Genomic DNA, 22,960 nt, shown 5'->3' on the forward strand with positions numbered 1-22,960 from the left:
AATGCAAAGAGCCTGAAAGAATAGCTGAGATCTGGGAGATGGCCTGTTCCACTAGGGTTCTCTTGCTGAAAGCAGGAGCGGGCAGTAGTGGAGGGTGTTTCCCTCTCCACCTTAGAGGGGAGTGTATGGGCCCTTGAAGGACTTGGGATGGCGGCAAGAAAAATGTCCTAGTCTGGACCTCGAGGTCGGTGTGCCAGAGGGGGGGGTACCACCAGTGGAAGGCAGGGTCGGTCCACCAACAGTTCCTGTAGTTGAGGAGATTTCTTTTGCTTGGATATAGAGGAGACATCAGAGTACACCCTCAGAGATGAGGACAAGGAAGCTTCGGAGTCAGGATATTCGGACAAGGAAGCTACATCCCTCCCCTGTGGGTCCTGCCGATGTTTGTGTAAATGCTGCTTCGTGGAGTTCTTATGGCGTGGAGCAGCTTAATCCTGGGCCCGATCTCGCTGAGGTCGCATCTGTCCGTTGATGGGCTGCACACTGTGTCATGTCAGGGCTTGAGGCTGTGCGTTGAGTGTCGGTGTGTCCAGCATCGGTGCACCGATCGCCCGACGCATGTGTGGGACGATTCTGCGTCGGTGTCCAGAGCCGGTCGACGCGTTTGGGCTCCTGTGTCAGTCTCACTGGTTTTTGCATCGTATCGGGCGGACGATGCTCCTGTTCCAGCGACTCCTGGGCCGTGGCAGCTGACTCGGGGGAGGGGGCCAGGGTCTTTGGCTGTGGGAATCTTGGTTCTTTTGGCTTTACCTTGAAGCGCGAGGGAGGAGGTCCTTTTTCTCTTCTCAGGACATTCGGTGCTGGGCCCCAGCGAGGAGTTGGGACTCTCTTGGTGGTGCACAGGAGCCCCCGTAGCCCACTCTGAGTCGAGCTATATTTTCTGCATGCTACTGCGGGGAGACATGCGACCACAGTCGTGGCAGGACAACTGGTCATGGTCCAGGCCCAGGCAGACTTAGCAGTAGTTGTGGCCATTGGTGATGGATATCACCTTACCGCACTGGTCTTGGCCACATGATAGCACTGAAAAGTACTCTTAGTTTCTTCTTCTTCTTTTTGTTTTTTTTGTTTGAAAAAGGCTGAGGAGAAAAAGCTGCATGTGAGATTGGCAGCTTGGAAAAACAGACTGAGGAGACAGAGGAGGCTAATCTGTGTGGGAAGAGGCATGCAGCCACACAGAGGAGAGCTCTGTAAGAGCTACATAAAGCTCTGCCTCGAGGCCGCCCAGAGGCTAATTCAGCCCTGCTACTGATGGCAAAATGGCCTTTTACAAAATTGCCTGCTCAATAGGCAGGTAACTTACATGCGTATGTCATGTTTGCACGTAAAATTACCTGCACTAAATGGAGGTGTTCTCAGCGTGGAATTGGGGATATGTTTGCATTTTCAAAAGTATACATGGAACATTTCCCCACACCTTTCTGCATGCAATTGAGTAGATGTAACTGTGTGCAGGTAGTTTTAGAGAGAAATTTCAAAAGGGAACATCTGCATGTATTATCTTTTTGAAAATGGGTATAACTTATGTGCTGGTTTGCCTTCTAATTTATGCAGGCTTCTACAAAATTAGCTCCTAAATAACTAGTTTCTGAAACTGCTGCTTACAGCCCTCAACTGGGCCTACAGAAGCAGTAAGCTAGTGGTTACTTCTTCCAGGTCATGATTTACCTTAGGCATGCTACTCACTCTCTGGAAATCTACTACACAATCCAATCCTAATTTTGTTTTTCATAATTTCTTTTATCTACTTATTTTTTCTAGTACAGTTTCATTCTCATTAATAGCTCCTATCAAATTGAGACACGACCCCCAAATCATCTTCTACTGACAGAAAGCCTGCAGTCTGTTCTCCTATCCCATCTTTAACAGACACTGAGATTCAGTCTCCTGTTGCAGTGCAATGGGTGTGGATGAACTGTGGGCCTGTACTGAAACAACTGACTGTCCCCTGCTGGGAGTATGGGATTGGAGTACAGAGAATTAGTACCTGCTGTAGCTCTTGAAGAAAACACCCATCCATCGCAGGAGCCACTGAGGGGCTGCTGATGCTGGTCTCAAATGCAGCAGCGAGAGATCCCAGACAGAAAAATGCACACAAACCCTGGTCCTCCAAAAGAAGCACCAACATCCAAAGTAAATCAGTAAGAAAAAGACTCTTAAAGGTTAATTTTAAGAGATGTGCATGCCAAAAAGTGCAGATGTAGGCACATGCACGTCTCCAATCGCTTATATAAACCTGTCACATCCATGCACAAGTAGTAATGCAAGAATATCTTGCATTGAGTAAAAAAAAATGCACATATGTAGTGAAGTGAATGGGTGTGCATCCGGGTCCATTTCAGTGCAAACTTACTTCTGCTATCGGTCAGCTGTAAATTTGAATAAAACTATATTTAACCACATATAAAGTGCTTGAGGGGTCTGGGGGAAGTGCAAACTAAATGTGGGAGCTTGATGCCTTAGATATAGACTAGTGCATGAACTAGTTAAACTGGTCCTTTCCTTCACATGTGCATATTTTAAAACGTACTCACGTGTGCGTGCAAATGCTGACTGTCCCTGGCTATTCACATGCTTAAAATTAGGAGCACACATGTACGTGCAAAGCTTACTTTATAACGTGCGCAGGATATAAGGTTTCAGCATATGTTGCCGCACACCCGTATACACATCAATAGATGGGCGCCCGCACACTCATTTTAAAGTTACAAAGTGTTGCTCTGTGAGAAAAGCCTTGAGATCTCCAGCTACTCAACATTTAACAAAAGTAGATTACCTTTTTATTTCCAACTGCCTTGGGTGTGTACATGTCCTTTTGTAGTTTTTGTCTAGTGCGACTTACTAGCCATTTCTTTTGTCAATCCACTAAAATATCTTGGATCTATGAATGCTTTGGAGCTGCTGAGACTTAAGAAATATTCTACAATTTCTCTTTAAGGCGAGCCTAAGACATTCTAAGCACAGTGGTTAAAGTTTGAGTTAACACCTATAATCTAATTTTTTGTCAAACTGGAGCGAGAGGGAGGGAAGAAGGGAGGAGGTGGAAAAACCCAAGGGAGCTCGAAAGCAGGCAGTGCCGCTTTCAGTATAACAGGGCAAGAGTGAAAACCAGAATCCAGCAATCGGCTCAAGCACCTCTGAAATCTACCAAGGACTTTCAATCACCAGAAAAGTGACCAGAGAGAGGGAGGAAGGAGTCTGCAAGGCAGGAGGCTGTAAGATCTTTTTAAGTTAAACAACTTTTCTCCTTTAAAGAACAACATAACACTTTTCTTCTTCTTCCTTCCTGCATGCAAGCAGAATACGATGCTAGTATGAAGTATGTTGGACCAGGGAAGGAACACGTTTAGGAGTAAATATTCTGAGGCTCAGTTCTAGAAGGAAACATATTTTGAAACTGCTTATACTCATACTTTATGGGCAAAACGAAGATTTAGTGTTCTTTCAAATAGTAAGAGGACTTTCCGAGCTGAGTTTCTGAAAGTGTGTGATAGAGCACAAAGTTTCAGACGCTGCTGAAGCAGGAAGGTTTCCTCCCTCAATCACCACAATTTATTTTTTTTCTTAATAAACAAGTTACAATTTTTCCTCTTCCAAAAAAAACAAAAACCCCTTCCAGAAGGCTTCATACCAGTTTATTTTTTGAAAAAACAGCGCACTTCACAGCCTTTAATTTCAAAGCCAGTTTCTGAATGGGCTGCTTGTGAAGGACCATTTCTTATGAAAAGACTTCCCTCACTTTGCTTACCCAAAAAAAAACCCTGACTAGTACTTTGGAAAAGAGCAATTATTGCAACATGAAAATATCAGTGGAGATAAAAGTGAAGGACTGGACATGGCCAGTTTTGGCTTTGATATTTGTTCATGGAGTTCTCTGGGACTTGGCCACTGGAAGCTTTTTAAAAAATCACCTCCATTCGAGTTTCATCCAGCGGAGACTGAGCGGGCGAGAAAAGCGTGAAATTCAAAGGGAGATCCTGTCCATCCTTGGATTGTCCGGGAGACCTCGACCTCCTAGTGGAGGGAAGCTGCCTTCATCAGCGCCCCTCTTTATGCTGGACCTTTACCATGCCGTAGCAAGTGAGGAAGAGGAAGATGGGGTGCAAGGGGTATCCCGCGCAGTGCAGACCAGCCTGAGTACACAAAGCCCTCCTCTGGGGGCAGTTATCAGTGAGGCAGACACAGTGATGAGCTTTGTCAACATGGGTGAGTGCTGCATAACACAATGAAAAAAGCTGCAAATACGTCTTATGGACAGAAGAGTTTGCAGTTTAAAAATTATAGAAAAACTGCTCAGCGGTCCAAGTTAATTTGTACTTTTCACTTTACTTTCACATTATGCGGCTTGATTAATTGTAAATTTTGCATGGAAGTTCTTCACAGCTATCGAGCTTTCTTAAAGACACCCAGAGACCCAGCTAAAGCAATGCAGATTTAAAATAATATTGCATGTGCAGCATAGAAGCAACCACGTTTTGCATTGTCTTAGACTTGCCAAAGGTAGGGTGTAACAGAATAGCACTAATAAAATAAAAATACAGAAGAGTAATTACCAATTGCTAGAATCTTGTCAAGCTGGTTAATGAAATATTCCTATAAACAGCTGGCCTAATTTTAAATGTTACATATATTACAAGGGATGATGCAAATCACACCCACCCAACACCAATAATTATACTTACAAGCTAATGAATCACAAGTGAAATAGTTAACCTTACCATGTAAATGAGAAACTTGAATCTCACATCAACACTGACCAAGTATTGCAGCGAAGGGAATATTTAAAACTGACACTAAGCAGACTCTAATATCTTTAATGTCACAAAAAAAAGTCTTTCTACGTTCAGTGACTGAGGGTCCAGGACAGGTAAATGCTTTAAATAAATAGACTGAAACTGGAGAAGCATTTTTGTGTAAGGAAATGCAGGTTACTGCTGTTCCTCACATGTGCAGCTCCTCTTGCAGCACATGGACCCCTGATTCCACCTTGGACACGGTGCTGGCTTGCTCAGTGGACCATTCTACTACCGTAGGTGAAGAAATGTATTTTTTGTTTTTAATTGTAAAATGTGTATTTATTTTGTAGATTTATGATTGACCTTTAACTCTTTGCATTAACAATAGCAACATAACCATCAGCAGGTGGCTTAGTGATTTTTCATATTTAAGGTGAAGACTTTTTAAATAAAAAAAGATGAAGAAATAGCTTCATGTATAATTTGTGGCTGTTTTAAGAAGAACTGAACACGGTCGCAGTGATGCTCATATGATACAGAACCAATGCGTGTATAAATGTAACATAGAAACGTGATGGAAAAATGACTTTATAGCCTATTGTGTCTGCTCAGCTCTACAATCTCTACCACTGCCCACGCAGTTGTCCCGTGCTTTAATGAACTCAGATCCGGTCCTTCTCGCCTCTACCTGGACTGGGAGATTGTTCCTTTCTGTAACAAAAAGTTTCCTTACATTACTTCTCAGTCTACCCCCTCCTTCCAGAGTCTCCTTTCTGTTGAAAGAGGCCTACCTCTTGTGCATTGAGACCTTGGAGATGTTTAAACATCTCTAGCTCCCCTATCCCATCTTTCTTCTAGTGCAAACAACTTTAGATCTTAAGTCTATCCCCTCGTGCTTTATAATGAAGGCCTCTGACCATGTTAGTAGCTCCCTCTGGCCCGACTCCATCCTGTTTCTATCCTTTTGAAGGTGCGGTCTCCAGAATTGTACTCAGTATTCCAGGTGAGGTCTCACCAGGGACCTATACAGGGGCAATATCACCTCTTTTTCTGCTAACAGTTCCTCTCCCTATGTACCCAAGTATCTTTTTGGCTTAAGAACATAAGAAATTGCCATGCTGGGTCAGACCAAGGGTCCATCAAGCCCAGCATCCTGTTTCCAACAGTGGCCAATCCAGGCCACAAGAACCTGGCAATTACCCATCTTGAGATCATCAGATACAATCACCCCCAGATCCTAGTCATGTTTTATGCATAAAAGAATTTCACCCCAATGCTGTACTGCTCCTTTGGCTTGCATGATGCTGCATTTTTTAGCTGCTAGACTCTAAGCTCCATTCCTCAAGCTTCACTAGGTCCCTCCCTACGTTTACTATACCTTCCTGGGTGTCTTTCCTGTTGCAAATTTTGGTATCATCTGCAAATGACAAACCTTTCCCAATAGTCCTTCCATAATATCGCTTACAAAAATGTTGAAAAGAACTGGTCCAAGGACTTCCCCTGTAGCATGCTACTAGTAACTGACCCCTTCTTGAAATGAACTCCATTTATCACTGCCCTGTGTCACCTCCAACTCAACCAGTTTCTAACCCAGTCAGTCACAAAACAAGGATGCTCAATGTATTTATAAGTTGCCTATGCAGAACCGTATCAAAGGCCTTATTAAAATCCAAGTACACTCTATCTACTGCTTTTCCCTGATCCAGATCTCTGCGGAACCAAGAAATTGATCTAAGACCTACCTCTGGTAAAAGCTTGCTGCCTTGGATCAAGTAATCCAGCAGATTCCAGAAACTGGACTATTGTCTAGTTTTATTTTTTGAGAGGGGGGGGGGGTGGTTTAATTGATTTACTCACCACCAAGGTTAGACTAACTGGCTTGTGGTCTTTACTGCCACTTTTGTGAAGAGGACTCCTATTCACCTGTCTCCAGTCCTGACCCTAAAGAAGCATTGAAAAGCTCAGGCCCTTACAAGCCTTGGATGTAGCCCATGTGGCTGCATCACTCTGTCTACAAAGTCTGCTGAAAATCATTTGAGGTTTCCCTCTCTTCCTTTCCTATGGTCCTACTCCTAACCATTCCTCATTGAACACCGAAGCAATTCCACATTTTCCTCCTCAGCTTCCTCATTACTCCTCCCCTTCTGCATTTCCTCCTACCAGGAGCTAAAAAAGGCCTTAACCTACCATTTTACCACGGTAGCTATTTTTTCTTCTCTTTGCATCTTTCTGCTCCTGACTACTGTCTCAGCTTTTCCAGATAGTCACCTCTCTTCCTCTTCTGCAATGTCTTGTAACTTTAAAAAAGTAGCTGAAGAATAGTCTTTCTCTTCTTACTTTATTTATGAGTTGCTCTTATGATATCTCCTTTTAGGTTTACCCACTGCTCTTCTACTTGCCCCCAGCTAAATGACTCCTCTATTCCCCCCTTTTAAGAGTTATTTTTCCTGAAGTTTAGGATCCTCTGAACTATCACCACGCCATTTGGTGATCATCCGAAACATCACTGTTGGCAGGCACCCGTTCAGCATTACTTCTTCCCGCGTGAGGTCTGTGACCAGCCGATAGCACAGCTCTGCCTGCAGAGAACCAGAATCTCCCTGCTGCTAGTTTCTCTCCTGGATGTACCTAAGCTACTAATGCAGCCACACGTAATGTTCAGTAGGCTCAAAGTTCAAGACGGGGCAAATAATGCTATCGTTTATTGGACTGGATCATTTTATGTCACAATTAGTCAAGGAAGAGACCTTGCAAACAGAGAATGGCATAGGAGCTCCTACTCAGCTGAAGAAAAGAATTAAGGGGTGCAGCACCCTATCTGTTAATTCGAGTTGGAGTAGTGATGATTTGCACCAGTTGCTGGGGTTTTTTTCCCTCTGGTTTGAGGGAGGGCTTGAGCCAACCTTGCATCTTATTTAAAGTATTTTAAGCAGCAGGAGACTTGATGTGGTTGATTGAATTGAAGTTCCCTTTTAATTTAGTGTCTGAAATCATCCTACAGACCATCCACACACAGCCAGGACCACTAATTAGAGTTTTATAGAACCAGCACTCAAAAGAACATTTACAATAATAATAAAAAGTAACTAAAAATATGTTTTAAATAGTTGAATCCTAAAGCAGAACTGATCAGACTACCCAGATTGCTATGAAAGAATGGCAGACACTGCCGTGGGAACTCAGACCCAAGGAACACAGCCTCACTCCCCTTAAACAAAGAAGTAAGTGAGGCCTGAGAGCAGCCGAGCTCTTATTACTATGATTTCACTCTCCATAAAGTTGTGTATATTTGTTGCTATGTTAGTACCAGAGCTGTAGCCGGGCAATGTAAACCCTATGCCAAGGGAAAGACTGTACCCGCACCCATTACACACACAGCAATGATTCACCCCACCCCATCACACCCTCCTCTCAAACAATGAAAAATTATGCATTTATAAGAACAGATTTTACATGGAAAGGAACATTCAAAGCACAGTCTTCGGAGGTAAAAATATCACTTATAAAATGTATATTATATTTACATGCACTGCTGAGGCGCCAACCAGGAAACCCTGCAAAAAAGCAAGAGACGCTTGGAACCCATATGGGATTAGGCCTGACCCTCAGAGCCACGAGAAAACAGAGTTTATACATCAAAACCCTGACTATGAAAGTTAATACTGGAAATATTACACCAGGCCTAAAACAGTAATACCCCCTATTAGGAAAACAGAACAAGCCAAACTGCTACGGATCCCTACATAGAAGCTACACATTAATGGAATAACTCACTTCAGTCACCCATGCAAAACACAGTTAGACCCTCAAATACAGCACAGAGAGACCTTACTGTATAAATAGAAATGTACAGACAAAAACTGAACTGGAAACTACAAGCAGCCAAATTCTGTATGCACTGCATACATCTATTTTATTGTTCCCAAGAAAGAAGGGACGTTCCAGCACATCCTGGACCTCAAGTCAGTCAACCGCCACCTGAAGAGTCCTCGCTTCTACATGGAAACCCTATGCTCGGTCATAAGGGCGATACAACCGGGAGAATTCCTTACATCCCTGGATCTGTCGGAAGCCTACCTGCACATTCCGGTCCATCAAGAGCATCAGCGTTTTCTACGCTTCACGATCCTGGACCATCACTACCAGTTCCGGGCACTATCATTCGGGCTAGCCACAGCACCCCGGACATTCACCAAAATCATGGTGGTAGTGGCAGCAACACTGAGGAAGGAAGGAATCCTTGTACACCCTTATCTGGACGATTGGCTGATCAGGGCGAAATCCCCAGAGGAAAGTCACCAGGCGACCAACAGAGAAAGCTCTACTGGAGAGCCTTGGGTGGGTGGTCAACACAAACTGGAGCTGTTTGCAGCCCTCCCAATCCCTAGAATTCCTGGGAGTTCGGTTCGACTACAAACAAGACAAGGTCATCCTGACACCGACAAGGAGATCAAAACTGATGACCCAGTTGCGAACCCTGTTGAGCGAGCTCCGTCCCACAGCATGGGACTACCTCAAAGTCCTCGGCCTCATGGCATCCACACTGGAAGTAGTGCCATGGGCAAGAGCTCACATGAGACCCCTAGAGCGCTCTCTACTGTCACGATGGAACCCGCTGTATATGTACTAGGACTGACGTCAGCTTGAAATCTGATCCATCTCCAACTGCTATTAGGAGTACACTATACCCATTGGTCTTGAGTCCGTCTACACTAAGAAAATGAAATTATCAGGTAAGTAATTTCTCCATTCAGATATCTCAGAGGTTTCCATGCACAGGAGGTGAGCCTTTTTCAATGGGGAGACTCTAGAATTGAGGGGTCATGAGATGAGGGTGAAAGAGAGTAGACTCTGGAGTAATCTTAGGAAATATTTCTTTACAGAGAGAGTGGTAAGTGCATAGAACAGCCTCCCTGTGGAGGTGGTGGACACAAAAACAAGATATAAATTCAAGAAAGCATGGGATAAATACAGAGGATCTCTAAGGAAGTGATGAGAATTATAATGCTAAATTAATTTGACAGATGGGCAGACTGGATGGGTCATATGGTCTTTTTCTGCCATCATGTTTCTAAAAATACCTTCTTATAGAAGCACAGTCCAGGTGTATTCCATGTTTTAAGAAAGATGGAAGGATGGGCAAATGCCTGCCAGCATGGTTAAAAGGTGAAGTGAAAGAGGCTATGTTAACCAAAAAAATTCCTTCAAAAATTGGAAGATCCATCTGAAGAAAAAGGGAAAAGCATAAGCATTGGCAAGTTAAATGAAAAACAAGCTAAGAGAGAATTTGAAAAGAAGTTGGCTATAGAGGCAAAAACTCATAATAAAAATGTTTTAAATATATCCAAAGCAGGGGGTTGGTTGGATTGTTAGATTAGCGAGGGGTTAAGGCCATCTTGGAAAGCCTAAATTAGTTCTTTGCTTCAGAGTTTACTAAGGAGGATGTTGGGGTATACCGGTTCCAAAGACAGTTTTCAAGGGTGATGATTCAGATGAACTGAATCAAAGCTCGGTGAACCTGGAAGATGTGGTAGGCCAGACTGACAAACTGAAGAGTAGCAAATCGCACAGACCAGATGGTATATACCCCAGGGTTCTTGAACTAAAAAATGAAATGTCAGATTTATTACTAGTAATTTGTAAACTATCATTAAAATTGTCCATTGTGCCTGAAGACTGAAAGGTGGAAAATTAACACAGCTATTTAAAAAAGGCTCCAGGGGTAATCCAGGCACCTATAGACCTCAGGGGTGATCCAGGAACCTAAAGACCGGTGAGCTTGACTTCAATACTGGGAAAAATCTTTAAAAATATTCTAAAAACAAAATCACAAAACATATAGACATGGTTTGATGGGACACAGCCTGCATGGATTTACCCAAGGGAAGTCTTGCCCCACAAATCTGCTTCATTTTTTTGAAGGGGTTAATAAACCTGTGATAAAGGTGAGCTGGTAGATGTAGTGTATTTGGATTTTCAGAAGGCGTTTGACAAAGTCCCTCATGAGAGGCTTCTACGAAAACTAAAAAGTCATGGGATAGGAGGCGATGTCCTTTTGTAGATTGCAAACTGGCTAAAAGACAGGAAACAGAGTGGGATTGAATGGTCAATTTTCTCAGTGGAAAAACGAAAACAGTGGAGTGGACTGGTGCTTTTTAATATATTTATAAATGATCTGGAAAGGGGAACACTGAGTGAGGCAATCAAATTTGCGGATGACACAAAATTATTCAGAGTAGTTAAATCACAAGTCAATTGTGATAACATAGAAATGATGGCAAAAAAGGACCTAATGGCCCATCCAGTCTGCCCAGCAAGCTCCCATAGTCACCAGTTTCCCATATTTATCAGTTACTCAGACCACCAAGGTCAGAGCTCTTGTTGGTTACTGTTTGAGTCCAATTTCCTCCCCCCTTGCCGTTGAAGCAGAGAGCAATGTGCAATGTTGGAGTTACATAAGAATTGTAGTATCAGGCTTTTTGGTTAAGGGTAGTAACCGCCGCAACAAGCAAGTTACCCCGTGCTTATTTGTTATCCCAGACTGTACAGTTCGATGTCCTTGTTGGTTGTAACTGAATTCCATTCCTCTCTTCCCCCTGCCGTTGAAGTAGTGAGCAGTGATGGAGTTGTATCACAGTATGAAGGCTTAATTGTTAAGGGTAGTATCTGCCACACCAGCAAGTTACCCCCATGCCTGTTACTACATTCCCCTCCCCCCCTTGCCTTTAGGGATCCACAGTGTTTATCCCATGCCCCTTTGAAATCTTTCACTGTTTTTGTTTTCACCACTTCCTCCGGAAGGGCGTTCCAGGTGTCCACCACCCTCTCTGTGAAGAAATATCTCCTGATGTTGGTTCTGAGTCTTCCTCCCTGGAGTTTCATTTCATGACCCCTAGTTCTATTGGATTCTTTCCAGTGGAAAAGGTTTGTTATTGATCGTGTATCATTAAAACCTTTCAAGTATCTGAAGGTCTGTATCATATCTCATCTGCTCCTTCTTTCCTCCAGGGTGTACATATTTAGGTTCTTCAACCTCTCCTCATAAGCCATTTAATGGAGACCTCCTACCATTTTGGTCGCCCTTCTCTGGACCACCTCCAACTTGTCTCTGTCCCTTTTGAGATACGGTCTCCAGAACTGAGCACAGTACTCCAGGTGAGGCCTCACCAAGGACCTGTACATGGGGATTATCACTTCCCTTTTCTTACTCGATATTCCTCTCTCTATGCAGCCCAGCATTCTTCTGGCTTTAGCTATTGCCTTGTCACATTGTTTTGCCAACGTCAGATCGTCCAAGGTCTCTCTCCTGCTCCGTGCACATCAGCCCTTCACCCCCCATCACATACAGTTCTTTCAGATTACCACGTCCCAGACGCATGACTCTGCACCTCCTGGCATTAAATCCCAGTTGCCATATCTTTAACCACTCTTCAAGCTTTCTTAAATCACACCTCATTCTCTCCACTCCTTCCGGCTTGTCCATGCTGTTGCAGATCTTCGCATCATCTGCAAATAGACCAAACATTTCCTTCTATCCCTTCCGTGATGTCACTCAAAGATATTGAACAGAACCGGTCCCAAGACCGATCCCTGTGGTACTCCACTTAACACCGCTCTCTCTTCAGAATAAGTTCCATTTACCATCACACGCTGCCTTCTATCCATCAACTAGTTTGTAATCCACGCCACCACCTTGGCGCTCACTTCCAGGCTTCTCATCTTCTTCACGAGTCTTCTATGCGGGACCGTGTCAAAGGCTTTACTAAAATCCAAGTAAATCACATCGAGCTTTCTTCCCCAATCCAATTCTCTAGTCACCCAATCAAAGAAATCAATCAGATTTGTCTGACAGGATCTTCCCCTGGAGAATCCGTGCTGTCACGGATTGAGCAGGAGGATCTTGTGAGCCTGCAAGATTGGGCATCCAAATGTGGACAAGTGCAAGGTGATGCATATAAGGAAAAATAACCCTTGCTGTAGTTACATGGTTAGGTTTCATGTTGGGCGAAAAAGATCTAGGCATCATAGTGAACAATACATGGAAATTGCTCAATGTGCTGCAGCATTTATTTATTTATTTATTTATTTATTATTTTTATTATACCGAGTTTCATGATGGAATCACATCAACCCGGTTTACAATTAACAATGTGAGTAAAGGCAGAGAGTAACATAGTAAAACATTTCCCAATTCAACGTCACATATAGAATGAAACTTAACAGGTATAATAACAATATTTAAAATAACATTTAAAATAACAAACAGAATGTAAGGAATTATTAGGAAGGGAATAGTGAACAAAATGGAGGATGTCATAATGCCTCTGTATCGCTCCATGGTGAGACCCCACCTTGAGTACTGTGTACAATTCTGGTCGCTGCATCTCAAAAAAGATATAGATGCACTGGAAAAGATACAGAGAGAGGCAACCAAAATGATAAAGGGGATGGAACAGCTCCCCTATGAGGAAAGGCTAAAGAGGTTAGGGCTGTTCAGCTTGGAGAAGGATAGCTGAGGGGGGAGAAAGTCTATAAAATCATGAGAGGACTAGAACATGTAAATGTGAATCAGTTAGTCATTTACTCTTTCAAATAATACAAGAACAAGAGGGCATGCCCTGAAGTTAGAAAGTAGCACAATTAATACAAATCAAAGAAAATTCTCTCACTCAACACATAAGTAAGCTCTGGAATTCATTGCCAGAGAATGTGGTTAAGGAAGTTAGTTTATCTGGGTTTAAAATAGGTTCAGACAAGTTCCTGGAGAAGTCCATAAACTGTGATGAGTCAAGTTAAGTAAGGAAATAGCCACTGCTTATTATCGACATTAGTAAGTTAGGATCTATTTAATGTATGGGTACTTTCCAGAGACTTGTAACCTGGATTGGCCACTGTTAGAAACTGGTTGCTGGGCTTGATGAACTCTCAGCTTTACCCAGAATGTCAACTTTTTTTATGCTGGGCTCTGTATTAGGAGTCATTACCCTAGAAAAGGACCTTGGAGTTCTTGTGAATAATACATTTAAATCCTCTGCTCAATGTGTGGAAGTGGTTAAGAAAGCAAATAGAATGTTAGGAATGGTCTGAAAAGGAATAGAAAAAAACCCGGAAAATAACATATTGTCTCTGTATTGAGCCATAGTGCGACAGCACCTCGAGTAGTGGGTGCATTTCTGGTCACCCCATCTCACGAAGACTTAGTGAACTAGAAAAGCTGCAGATGAAAGCCACGGAATCTGTTGCCAGCGGATGTCATGCAGGTGACGAGCAAAGCGACGTTTAAAAAAGGTTTGGACAAGTCCCTAACACATTATTAGCCAGGTAGACTAAAGAAAGCCATTGCTTTCCCTGGGTATAACAGGAATTGGATCTACTCTCTGGGATCCGCCAGGTACTTGTGACCTGGATTGGCCACTGCTGGAGACAGGATGCTGGGCCTGATGGACCTTGGTCTGACTCATGGCACTTCTTATGTTCCTTCTCCACTGAGAAAACGGATCATTTATTCCCGTTTCCTGTGTTTCTGGCCTCGCACTCCAGCAGGTTGTTCCATGGTGGAATCTGAATTTGGTTTTGATGTATTGTGCAAGCTCCCTTTTGAGCCACTGAGGACCTTACTCTAAAGATGGCAAGCAGGGCTCTCTTCCTTCACTTAACAAGGACGGTGCCAGCCTTTTTACCAAAGGTGATTTCTTCATTCCATATGGGAAATTTATGGAACTGCTTTTTTTCACAATCTTCTCATTTTTCCACTTTCCATACAACTGGGTTTAAGCTGCCACAAAATGGTCAGCAGATTCTTGGGTTTCCTCTTCCTCCTGGGAGCCACTTGAATGCATAATGTTGGTGGTGAGGCACTGGATGACTAAGGATAAAAAAAAGGGAGAGGACTTGCAGTTGATTACATTTAAAGTATTTAATTTTATAAAAATCTTAGTCCCTGTCACTCGTGCTGCTAAAAGCAGAAGACACACGGCTTTAGCACACAGATGATAATTGCTCTTCTCAGTTTACTCTTTGCTTCCTCTAAAAAGAACAAGGTTAAATGTAAACCTGAGCTACTGGGCCAGACACTGCCTCCCACAGCCTCCCCCTTTATAAAAAGCACAGTGCTTTCTTGAATGCCAAAATACAAACATATTTCAGCCAGTTATAATTACATGGGTCCACACAGCGGTTTATTTTTCTACACATCACATAAAAGGAATGAGAAGCAGAAGCTCGTTATCAATTGCCCTGGGCAGAAGCAGTCTTAATCCTTTTTAACATTTTATTATATGGTTTTTTTGTAGAAAATCTGTCTAATTATGCACATTAGCAAATCATGTTTGTAGTTTTCTTGAGGCTTTCACACTGCTATCTTCAGGGTCTCCATGACCTGAAGTGGTTTTTCCTAGCACTATTGCTAACCGGTATGAAAATGACTGGAGATGGTATCTGAATGCACACAGATTGTATCTTGTCCTGATATGTATGCAGGCCTTTCAGTTCTCTGAGAAATATAATTCACTACAAATATCACTTTGTATGCTTACTGAAGATTTTTAACATAGGTCCATTTCATATACACAATTCACGTATGCACTGGCAAATACAACATTAAAGGTCAGACCTTAGGGCCTTAGCAATAATAGTCCAGTTCTAGTAAAGTTTTTATTAATTACTTCTGTACAGTTCAAAATACCAGCACAGCACTATAAATCCTTACCCCTCCCACTATGGCTGGAGCTTAGTAGAACTGGCAGTAGTACATGCAGCCTGCAGGAAAACCTAGAAAGTAACCATCACCTCCATGCATCGAAAAAAGCCATCGTGTTGTGGCTCTCAGCTGCTTAATTATTTAGATTTTTATATTCTGCTTTTCGGCACTTCAAAATCAGCCCTCCCATAATCAAACTCTTAGCACCTCACCCCTCCCAGCCCCCATCTCACAACACCTACGCAAACTTGGGTGTCATCATTGACAACCAATTAAACCTAAAAGCCCTCATAAAATCCACCTTAAAGGAATGCTACTTTAAACTTCATGTATTAAAGAAAATTAGACCCCTCCTACACGCTCATGACTTCTGCACTGTCCTACAAACCTTAATCTTCGCTAAAATTGACTACTGTAACTCCCTCCTCATAGGCCTCCCCTCCTCCACCATCAAACCCCTCCAATTATTACAGAATGCCCCTGCCAGAATTCTAACCACCACCCGTAGAAAAGAGGACATCACGCCCATCCTCAGAGACCTCCACTGGCTCCTGATCTCCTCTAGAATTCTCTACAAAACTCTCTCCCTTATACACAAAACTTTACACAACCAGAACTTCACCTGGCTAAACGACTCATTCTACTTCAACACCCCCAACAGAGCACCCAGGTCTGCCTTTTAAGGAACCCTTCACATCCCCTCTCCTAAAACCACACAACGGTCCTCCACTAGGGACAGAGCACTCTCAATAGCAGGACCCATCAACTGGAACTCAATGCCACCCGACCTATGCATGGAACCCTGCACACACAAATTAAAAAAAGAAATTGAAAACGTGGCTCTTCAAGCTAGCCTACCCCTAACCCCTACCTTCTCCCCCTGGTGCCCTCACTCTACATGGCAACTCCCTGGTAATCTATATACGTTTCTCCTGAAATACAACACTTCTCTACATTTAGAATTCAAGATTGACTCTCCTTGCTACTATTGTTTGAAAATTCCTAGTTATTTATACTTACTTACTATTTAACTGTCCAAGTTAGGCTTGTTTAATTTTGTATTAGGCTTATTTATTTGTATTATATGTTTTTCTATCATACATGGAATTTTTTTTTGGATACATGTTTTGTTCTATGTTCTTTAGAATGTAAAGCCTGTTGCTGAATTATTGTTTGTTGTAAACCGAGGTGATGTTATTAACGTGCCGCGGTATATAAAAATTTCTAAAATAAATAATAAATAAATGACTTTGTATATAGTTTCAACTATATAATATATAATTTATCAACAAGTTCATATTATAATGTTACATACCTTCTCAGACCATGCCATGTAATCTGCTTTCAAATATGACCACTTTGGACATAGTTTCTCATATATATACATATATATATATATATATTTTTCCTTCAACAGTTATGTATTCTCTGCATATAATGTTCTGTACCTTTCCCTGACCATTCCACGTAACCAAATCGATCCATGTATTTTCTCTTTCTTTGTTAGACGTTATTTGTAAACCAATACGATTATCGGTATATAAAAACCTTTAAATAAATAAGTGAATAATTAATAAAATACATGAAAGCGGATTACATTCAGGTATTGTAGTTTTCCCATAGATAAGCAGCTGAATTAGCCATGCTGTCTGGGTACGTCCTCCGTGCCACTAGGTGGCGGAGCTCTCTAAGATAACCCAAAGTCTTTTGGTGAGGTGTTCCTCCCTGCACACCAGCCATGTCTCCTCAAGGCTCCTCAGTCCATATTTTTCCGTGCAGCTGAAGGCACGTGGAGCTCTTCTCTCTGTGAAAAAAAAAAACTTCTGAGGAAAAAAATCTAACAGGAAACTGTTTATACCTTGGCAAAAGATTCTCCCTTCACTAAACATACCTAGACCAGGTTTTAAGTTTTGTGAATGTGGAAAAGTAATGTCTGTAACAGACAGACATCAATTTTGCTATCTATGCCTTGGTCCCAGATATGACCAGCCTAACTGCCCGGACTGCAGCCGCATGTCCCCACAGGCACAGCGCCAGAGGGCTGAAAAAATCACCCGTTTGAGACAAGGAGCATCGAGCTTGTATGCCCCCTCTGAATCGTCAGTTAAGTTGGCCCCGGGACCGCAGTCGACTCCAAAAGCCCAGGGTCATCGAAGGGCTACATCTGCGGACCCTCCCAGTCCAAAGAAAACTAAAAAATCACTGACCCAACACGCGCAGAGCGCAGGAGATACATCAGGGACTCAATCTGCGTCACATGCATCGATGCCTTGTGACATCGAAGAAACTTCACCGTGTCGAAGATCTAAAGCGTCAAAGGAACATCGACGCACCAGCACTCCATCGCATCAACTCCACGCACTGACGCATCGATGCACTCCAGATATTGCGTTGATGCCGAAGCAACACGGTGCACAGCCTTTACGGCCGATGCTCCTGACACATCCAGTCTATACACCTAAGAACACACAGGACACAAAAGAAAAAGAAGTCCTTCAACTTTAGTGTTATCAATAGAAGAAAGTCCATCTTCTTCACGAAGATCCGAATCGCTTTCTTCCTTTGCTTCTTCGGAAACATCTCATCACCGTGGACTCTCAGATTTGCCAGAGCCACTTCACACCCTGCCGACTCATTCCCCTGTGGAAGACGTCACTTCAGAGGCTCCAGAAACTCCTTCCCTTAAGCCAGGGGAGCTACCACTAGATATACATCCAGAGCCGACACCATCAACGTCGGCTTCCAATACTATCTTACAAATTACTAACATTTTATCTCAATTCCTTCAATCCGTGGAGAAGCAACACTCCTGCTCAACTACGAGAGAGGCCTTCGTCCCCTCAATCGGGACCAGCACCAAAACCATTACCTAAAGCCCCTTCGCCTCTACCGATTGATACTTCATCTTCACACTCTTCCCCAGGGTCATCAACGGGGTACCCGTCTGACCCACAAGAGTTACCACCAGAGCCAATCTCCCCGCCAGAAGATCTAACATACTCTCAATTTTTAGAAAAAGTTGGTCTCCGGTTGGACGTCAAAACCAAAAAGATACCAGGCCCCAGACAAGAAATGTTTGTCGTACTTAAAATCTTTGACACTCCTGCTGAACCAACGGCACAACCTTCCCATCCAGTTCTAGAGGCACTATTGGAAAAGTCCTGGGACTCACCGTTCTACACTACCCCTACTGCGAGGAAAACAGATTTGAAATATAGAATCCGTGATTCACCTTTCTATACCAATGTACAGATACCACACCCTTCAGTGGTTGTAGAATCAACCATGCAAAAAGCAAGAAAAACCAGGCTACATTCTAATAACCTGCCAGGTCGGGATAATAAAACTTTGGATGACTTCACTAAAAAAGCTTACCAGTCAGGAGTCCTCAACGCCAAAATACAAAACCATCAATTTTATGTGGCGCAATGTCTTTTTGAATGTCTGCAGTCTTTAAAGCCTATATTACAACGGGCATCACTTGACAATACCACTCCACCTGAATTTTATGATATGGAGGAAGGTCTTCGTTATCTTGTAAGATCCATCTACGAGGGATTTGAAACCTCAGCTAAGACATCAGCTAATGTGGTCGCAGCGCGACGACTGGCTTGGTTGCAATCTAGTGCCATATGTGACGACGTTCACGAAAAACTAGCCAACCTTCCCTGTAGACCAGACAATTTGTTCGGCAACAGACTAACAGAGACTGTTGCCAAATTGAAGGAACAGAAAGTGGCAGTACTCTCGTTAACTCAACACGAGACATCAACTTCAAAAAGACCCTTCGGTTTCTATAAGAAACCTTTTCCCAGATGACAATATCATCTTTATCCGACCTACAAGCCACAACACTATCCACGTCAACAGCCTTACCAACAACCAATACCTCATCAATGACCACGTGCTCCTCATCAACCTCGACAAGCGGCTGATCCTCAACCTCCCAAAAACAAAGTTTTTAGGGCTAACACAGCCACCACTACCCGACCAGAAAGTTGGAGGATGGCTGTCCCATTTTCTCTTTCAATGGAGCACCATAATCTCGGACTCATGGGTCCTCAACATCATATGAGATGGATATTCTCTCAATTTTCATCCCTTCCCATGCTACCACATCCAGTGGTACCAAAAATTTAATCTCACAAAGAAACTCTCCTTCAGGAAGTATACCAGCTACTCCATCACCGCTGCATACGAGAGTTGCTTCCCTCCCAACTTCACAAGGGTTTCTATTCACAATACTTCCTCATTCCCAAAAATATCAGGGGGACTCCATCCTATTTTGGACCTCTGCTCCCTCAACAAATTCATAATGAAAGAGAAATTCAAAATGACTTCTCTCAAATCCATCCTCCACTTCCTACAACCGGGGGTTTGGATGTGCTCCATAGATCTAAAGGATGCATACACCCACATACTAATGCATCCCAAATCTCGGACTTACCTCTGTTTTTAAGTGGACCAGAGACACTTCCAATACAAGGTTCTACCATTCGGTCTTTCATCTGCACCCAGAGTATAGACGTGGCACGCTTACGAAAACAAGGGATTCAAATATTTCCCTATCTCGATGACTGGCTCTTAGTAGCCCCCAATCCAGGCCTCTTGAGGAACAGGTTGCTTCAAACCATAAACTGCCTAGACAATCTAGGTCTTCTCATAAATTACGAAAAGTCACATATGCAACAGACATAAATGCTCACCTTTATAGGGGCATCTATAGACACTATTCAAGACAAGGCTTTCCTGCCACAACCTCGAGCATTAGCTCTCACCACACTGGCTCAACGACTCTTACCACTTGCCAAAACGTCGGCCCGTCAAGTCTTAACCATACTGGTTCATATGGCAGCATGCATCCATGTGGTCCCATACACGAGACTGCACATCCATCGTCTACAATGGGGCCTGAAAAAACAAAGGTCTCAGTTTCTAAGTCCCTTATCAACACCTGTACAACTTACAACCTATATGAAGATAGACCTCCGTTGGTGGCTAACTCCACTAGCATTGACACAGGGCTCACCTCTCAGACCCTTATGATACCAACTCATTCTTATGACAGATGCCTCCCCCAGAGGATGGGGAGCCCATCTTTCCAACCTTCAGACTCAAGGGTTGTGGTCCACCCACGAACGCAACTATCACAAACTTCCTAGAATTGTGAGCTATCAAATATGCCCTGCAAGCTTTTCAGCACACCTTATTAGGCCGTGTAGTCATGATCCACACCGACAATCAAGTGGCAATGTTTTACATAAACAAGCAAGGCGGGTCAGGTTCATGAAACCTGTGCAGAGAAACAATACAGATTCTAAACTGGGCTCACTCCAAGGCGATCTCTCTTCAAACCACTTATCTACCAGGAATCAACAATTCAAAGGCAGACAAGTTGAGCAGAATGTTTTACCCCCACGAGTGAGAACTCGATCAAGCTGTAGCCAATCGAATCTTCTCCATTTGGGGTCTTCCCCAAATAGACATCTTTGCGACAGAAAACAACAAAAAAGTCGACCTCTTTTGCTCAGTATATCACAGCACATACCGGATGGCACAAGATGCTTTCCTCCTGGACTGGTCTCAGGACCTTCTTTATGCGTTCCCTCCTATTCCGCTGATCTCTTTAACAGTACAGAGATGCATAGAGGACAATTCCAACTTCATTCTCATCGCTCCAGCGTGGCCACGTCAACCGTGGTACAGCTATCTGGTCCAACTATCAATTTGCAAACCGATAAGTCTGGGGAATGCCCCAACCCTCCTCACCCAACAGCAAGGATCAATGCTCCACCCACTCCATGCATCACTGAATCTCACTACATGGAGATTGAAAGGATCACCTTCAAAAATCTGAACCTCTCTCCACAGCTGGAAGATATTTTAATCGCATCCAGGAAACCTTCAACATGCCAAAACTGCCACCGCAAATGGGCACGTTATGTATTTTGGTGCTCCTCAACGAATGCAGACCCACTAACGTGTCCACCAGAAATTCTTCTAAGTTACCTCCATCTACTTTATACTCAGGGATTGGCCACTGCCTCTCTTCGTATTCATCTTAGTGCTATAGCAGCTTACCACGTTCCTCTAAATGGAGAGTCAATAGCTTGTCATACCCTTATTTCTCGCTTTATGAAGGGTGTTCTGCATCTACGACCCCCCCTTAAAGAAACCACCAGTTCCATGGGATGTTAACTCAGTGCTTGAACAACTTATGTTACCACCTTTTGAACCAATGGACAGCTGCCATCTTCGCTACCTATCCTGGAAAGTACTATTCTTAGTCGCCCTTACATCTGCAAGGTGAATCAGTGAACTTCAAGCACTAATTTATTACCCACCTTATCTGGAATTCTACCACAACAAGGTGACACTACGTACACACCCTAATTTCCTTCCAAAAGTGGTCTCTGCCTTTCCCTTAAATCAGACCATCACCTTGCCAACATTCCATCCCAGACCGCACGCAAATGATAGCGAGCAACATCTACATACAATGGACTGCAAACGTGCGCTTGCATATTACAAAAACAGAACTCAGTCTCCTAATAGAAATTCACAACTTTTCCTCTCATACAATCAAAAATGCTCCAGGACGTCCCATTTCTAAACGAACCTTATCATCCTGGATAACTAATGGTATACGTTTCTGCTATCTAAAACGTTCAGAATCCTTATCCTCCACACCCAAAGCCCACCAAGTGCGAGCGATGGTTGCCGCTGTAGCATATCTTCATAATGTGCCTCTCTCAGACATATGTAAAGCAGCTACATGGTCAACTCTGCACACTTTCACATCTCATTATTGTTTAGACAAACAAACCAAAGATGATGCAAAGATGGGGCGGATAATCCTAACAAAAAACACTTCTACTTCAACTCAATAATAGGAAGTGTCCGCCTATCCTATAGTATTGAGCATCCGATTCCATATCTCTATCTACTCACATATCTACACGCTCAATACTTCAGCTGGGGACTCCCATACAGCATGGCTAATTCAGCTGCTTATCTACATGAAAAGAGCAAGTTTGCTTACCGTAAACGGTGTTTTTCGTAGATAGCAGTTGAATTAGCCATGCTGACCCGCCTGCCTCCCCGGACAGTTCTAGCATGCTTACCTTGCTTTGATACTGACTGAGGAGCCTGAGGTAATCCTGTCAGGATACAGGAGGGAGGGAGCTCCTAGCTAAAAGATTTTACTAGACTTTGAGAGCTCCGCCACCTAGTGGCACGGAGGACGTACCCATACAGCATGGCTAATTCATCTGCTATCTATGGAAAACACTGTTTACGGTAAGCAAACTTGCTTGTATTTCCCTATCCCCACAGGGCTTACAATTTAAGGCCTGGATTTTCTAAAATCGCACGCCTTCCTGAATCACGCAGTAATGGGGGGCAGGCCTGCAAAAGCCGGCAGCAATCGCACCACCGCGGTGTTATCGCTGCCGGCTTTCGCACCCAATAGCGCCACTGTGAAAGGTGGTGCTATTGGGCGCGCTACTGGCGCCGCCCCGACGAC

At 43.3% G+C, this 22,960-nt stretch overlaps 2 protein-coding genes across 3 annotated transcripts in view; one reads left to right on the forward strand and one right to left on the reverse strand.

The window, feature by feature from the left end:
• The window catches only part of PPIE (peptidylprolyl isomerase E), a 154,118-nt gene that overhangs the window by 61,102 nt on the left and 70,056 nt on the right, over positions 1-22,960 (reverse strand). Inside the window, exon 9 of one of the 2 annotated variants that reach the window (XM_029570968.1) lies at positions 16,553-17,239. The exons of the other annotated variant lie outside the window; for it this stretch is intronic. Within the exon in view, the coding sequence (XP_029426828.1) occupies positions 17,106-17,239 (134 nt within the window). The 3' untranslated portion in view covers positions 16,553-17,105. Of the gene's footprint in view, positions 1-16,552; positions 17,240-22,960 lie in introns of those variants that run through there. 2 annotated transcript variants of the gene reach the window in all.
• LOC115072939 (bone morphogenetic protein 8B-like) overlaps positions 3,061-22,960 on the forward strand; it is a 39,718-nt gene continuing 19,818 nt past the window's right edge. The window contains exon 1 of the mRNA XM_029570963.1: positions 3,061-4,206. Within this exon, the coding sequence (XP_029426823.1) occupies positions 3,798-4,206 (409 nt within the window). The 5' untranslated portion in view covers positions 3,061-3,797. The remainder of the gene's footprint in view (positions 4,207-22,960) is intronic.

Source organism: Rhinatrema bivittatum, chromosome 11 (assembly GCF_901001135.1).
Source record: "Rhinatrema bivittatum chromosome 11, aRhiBiv1.1, whole genome shotgun sequence".
Classification (NCBI taxonomy): domain Eukaryota; kingdom Metazoa; phylum Chordata; class Amphibia; order Gymnophiona; family Rhinatrematidae; genus Rhinatrema; species Rhinatrema bivittatum.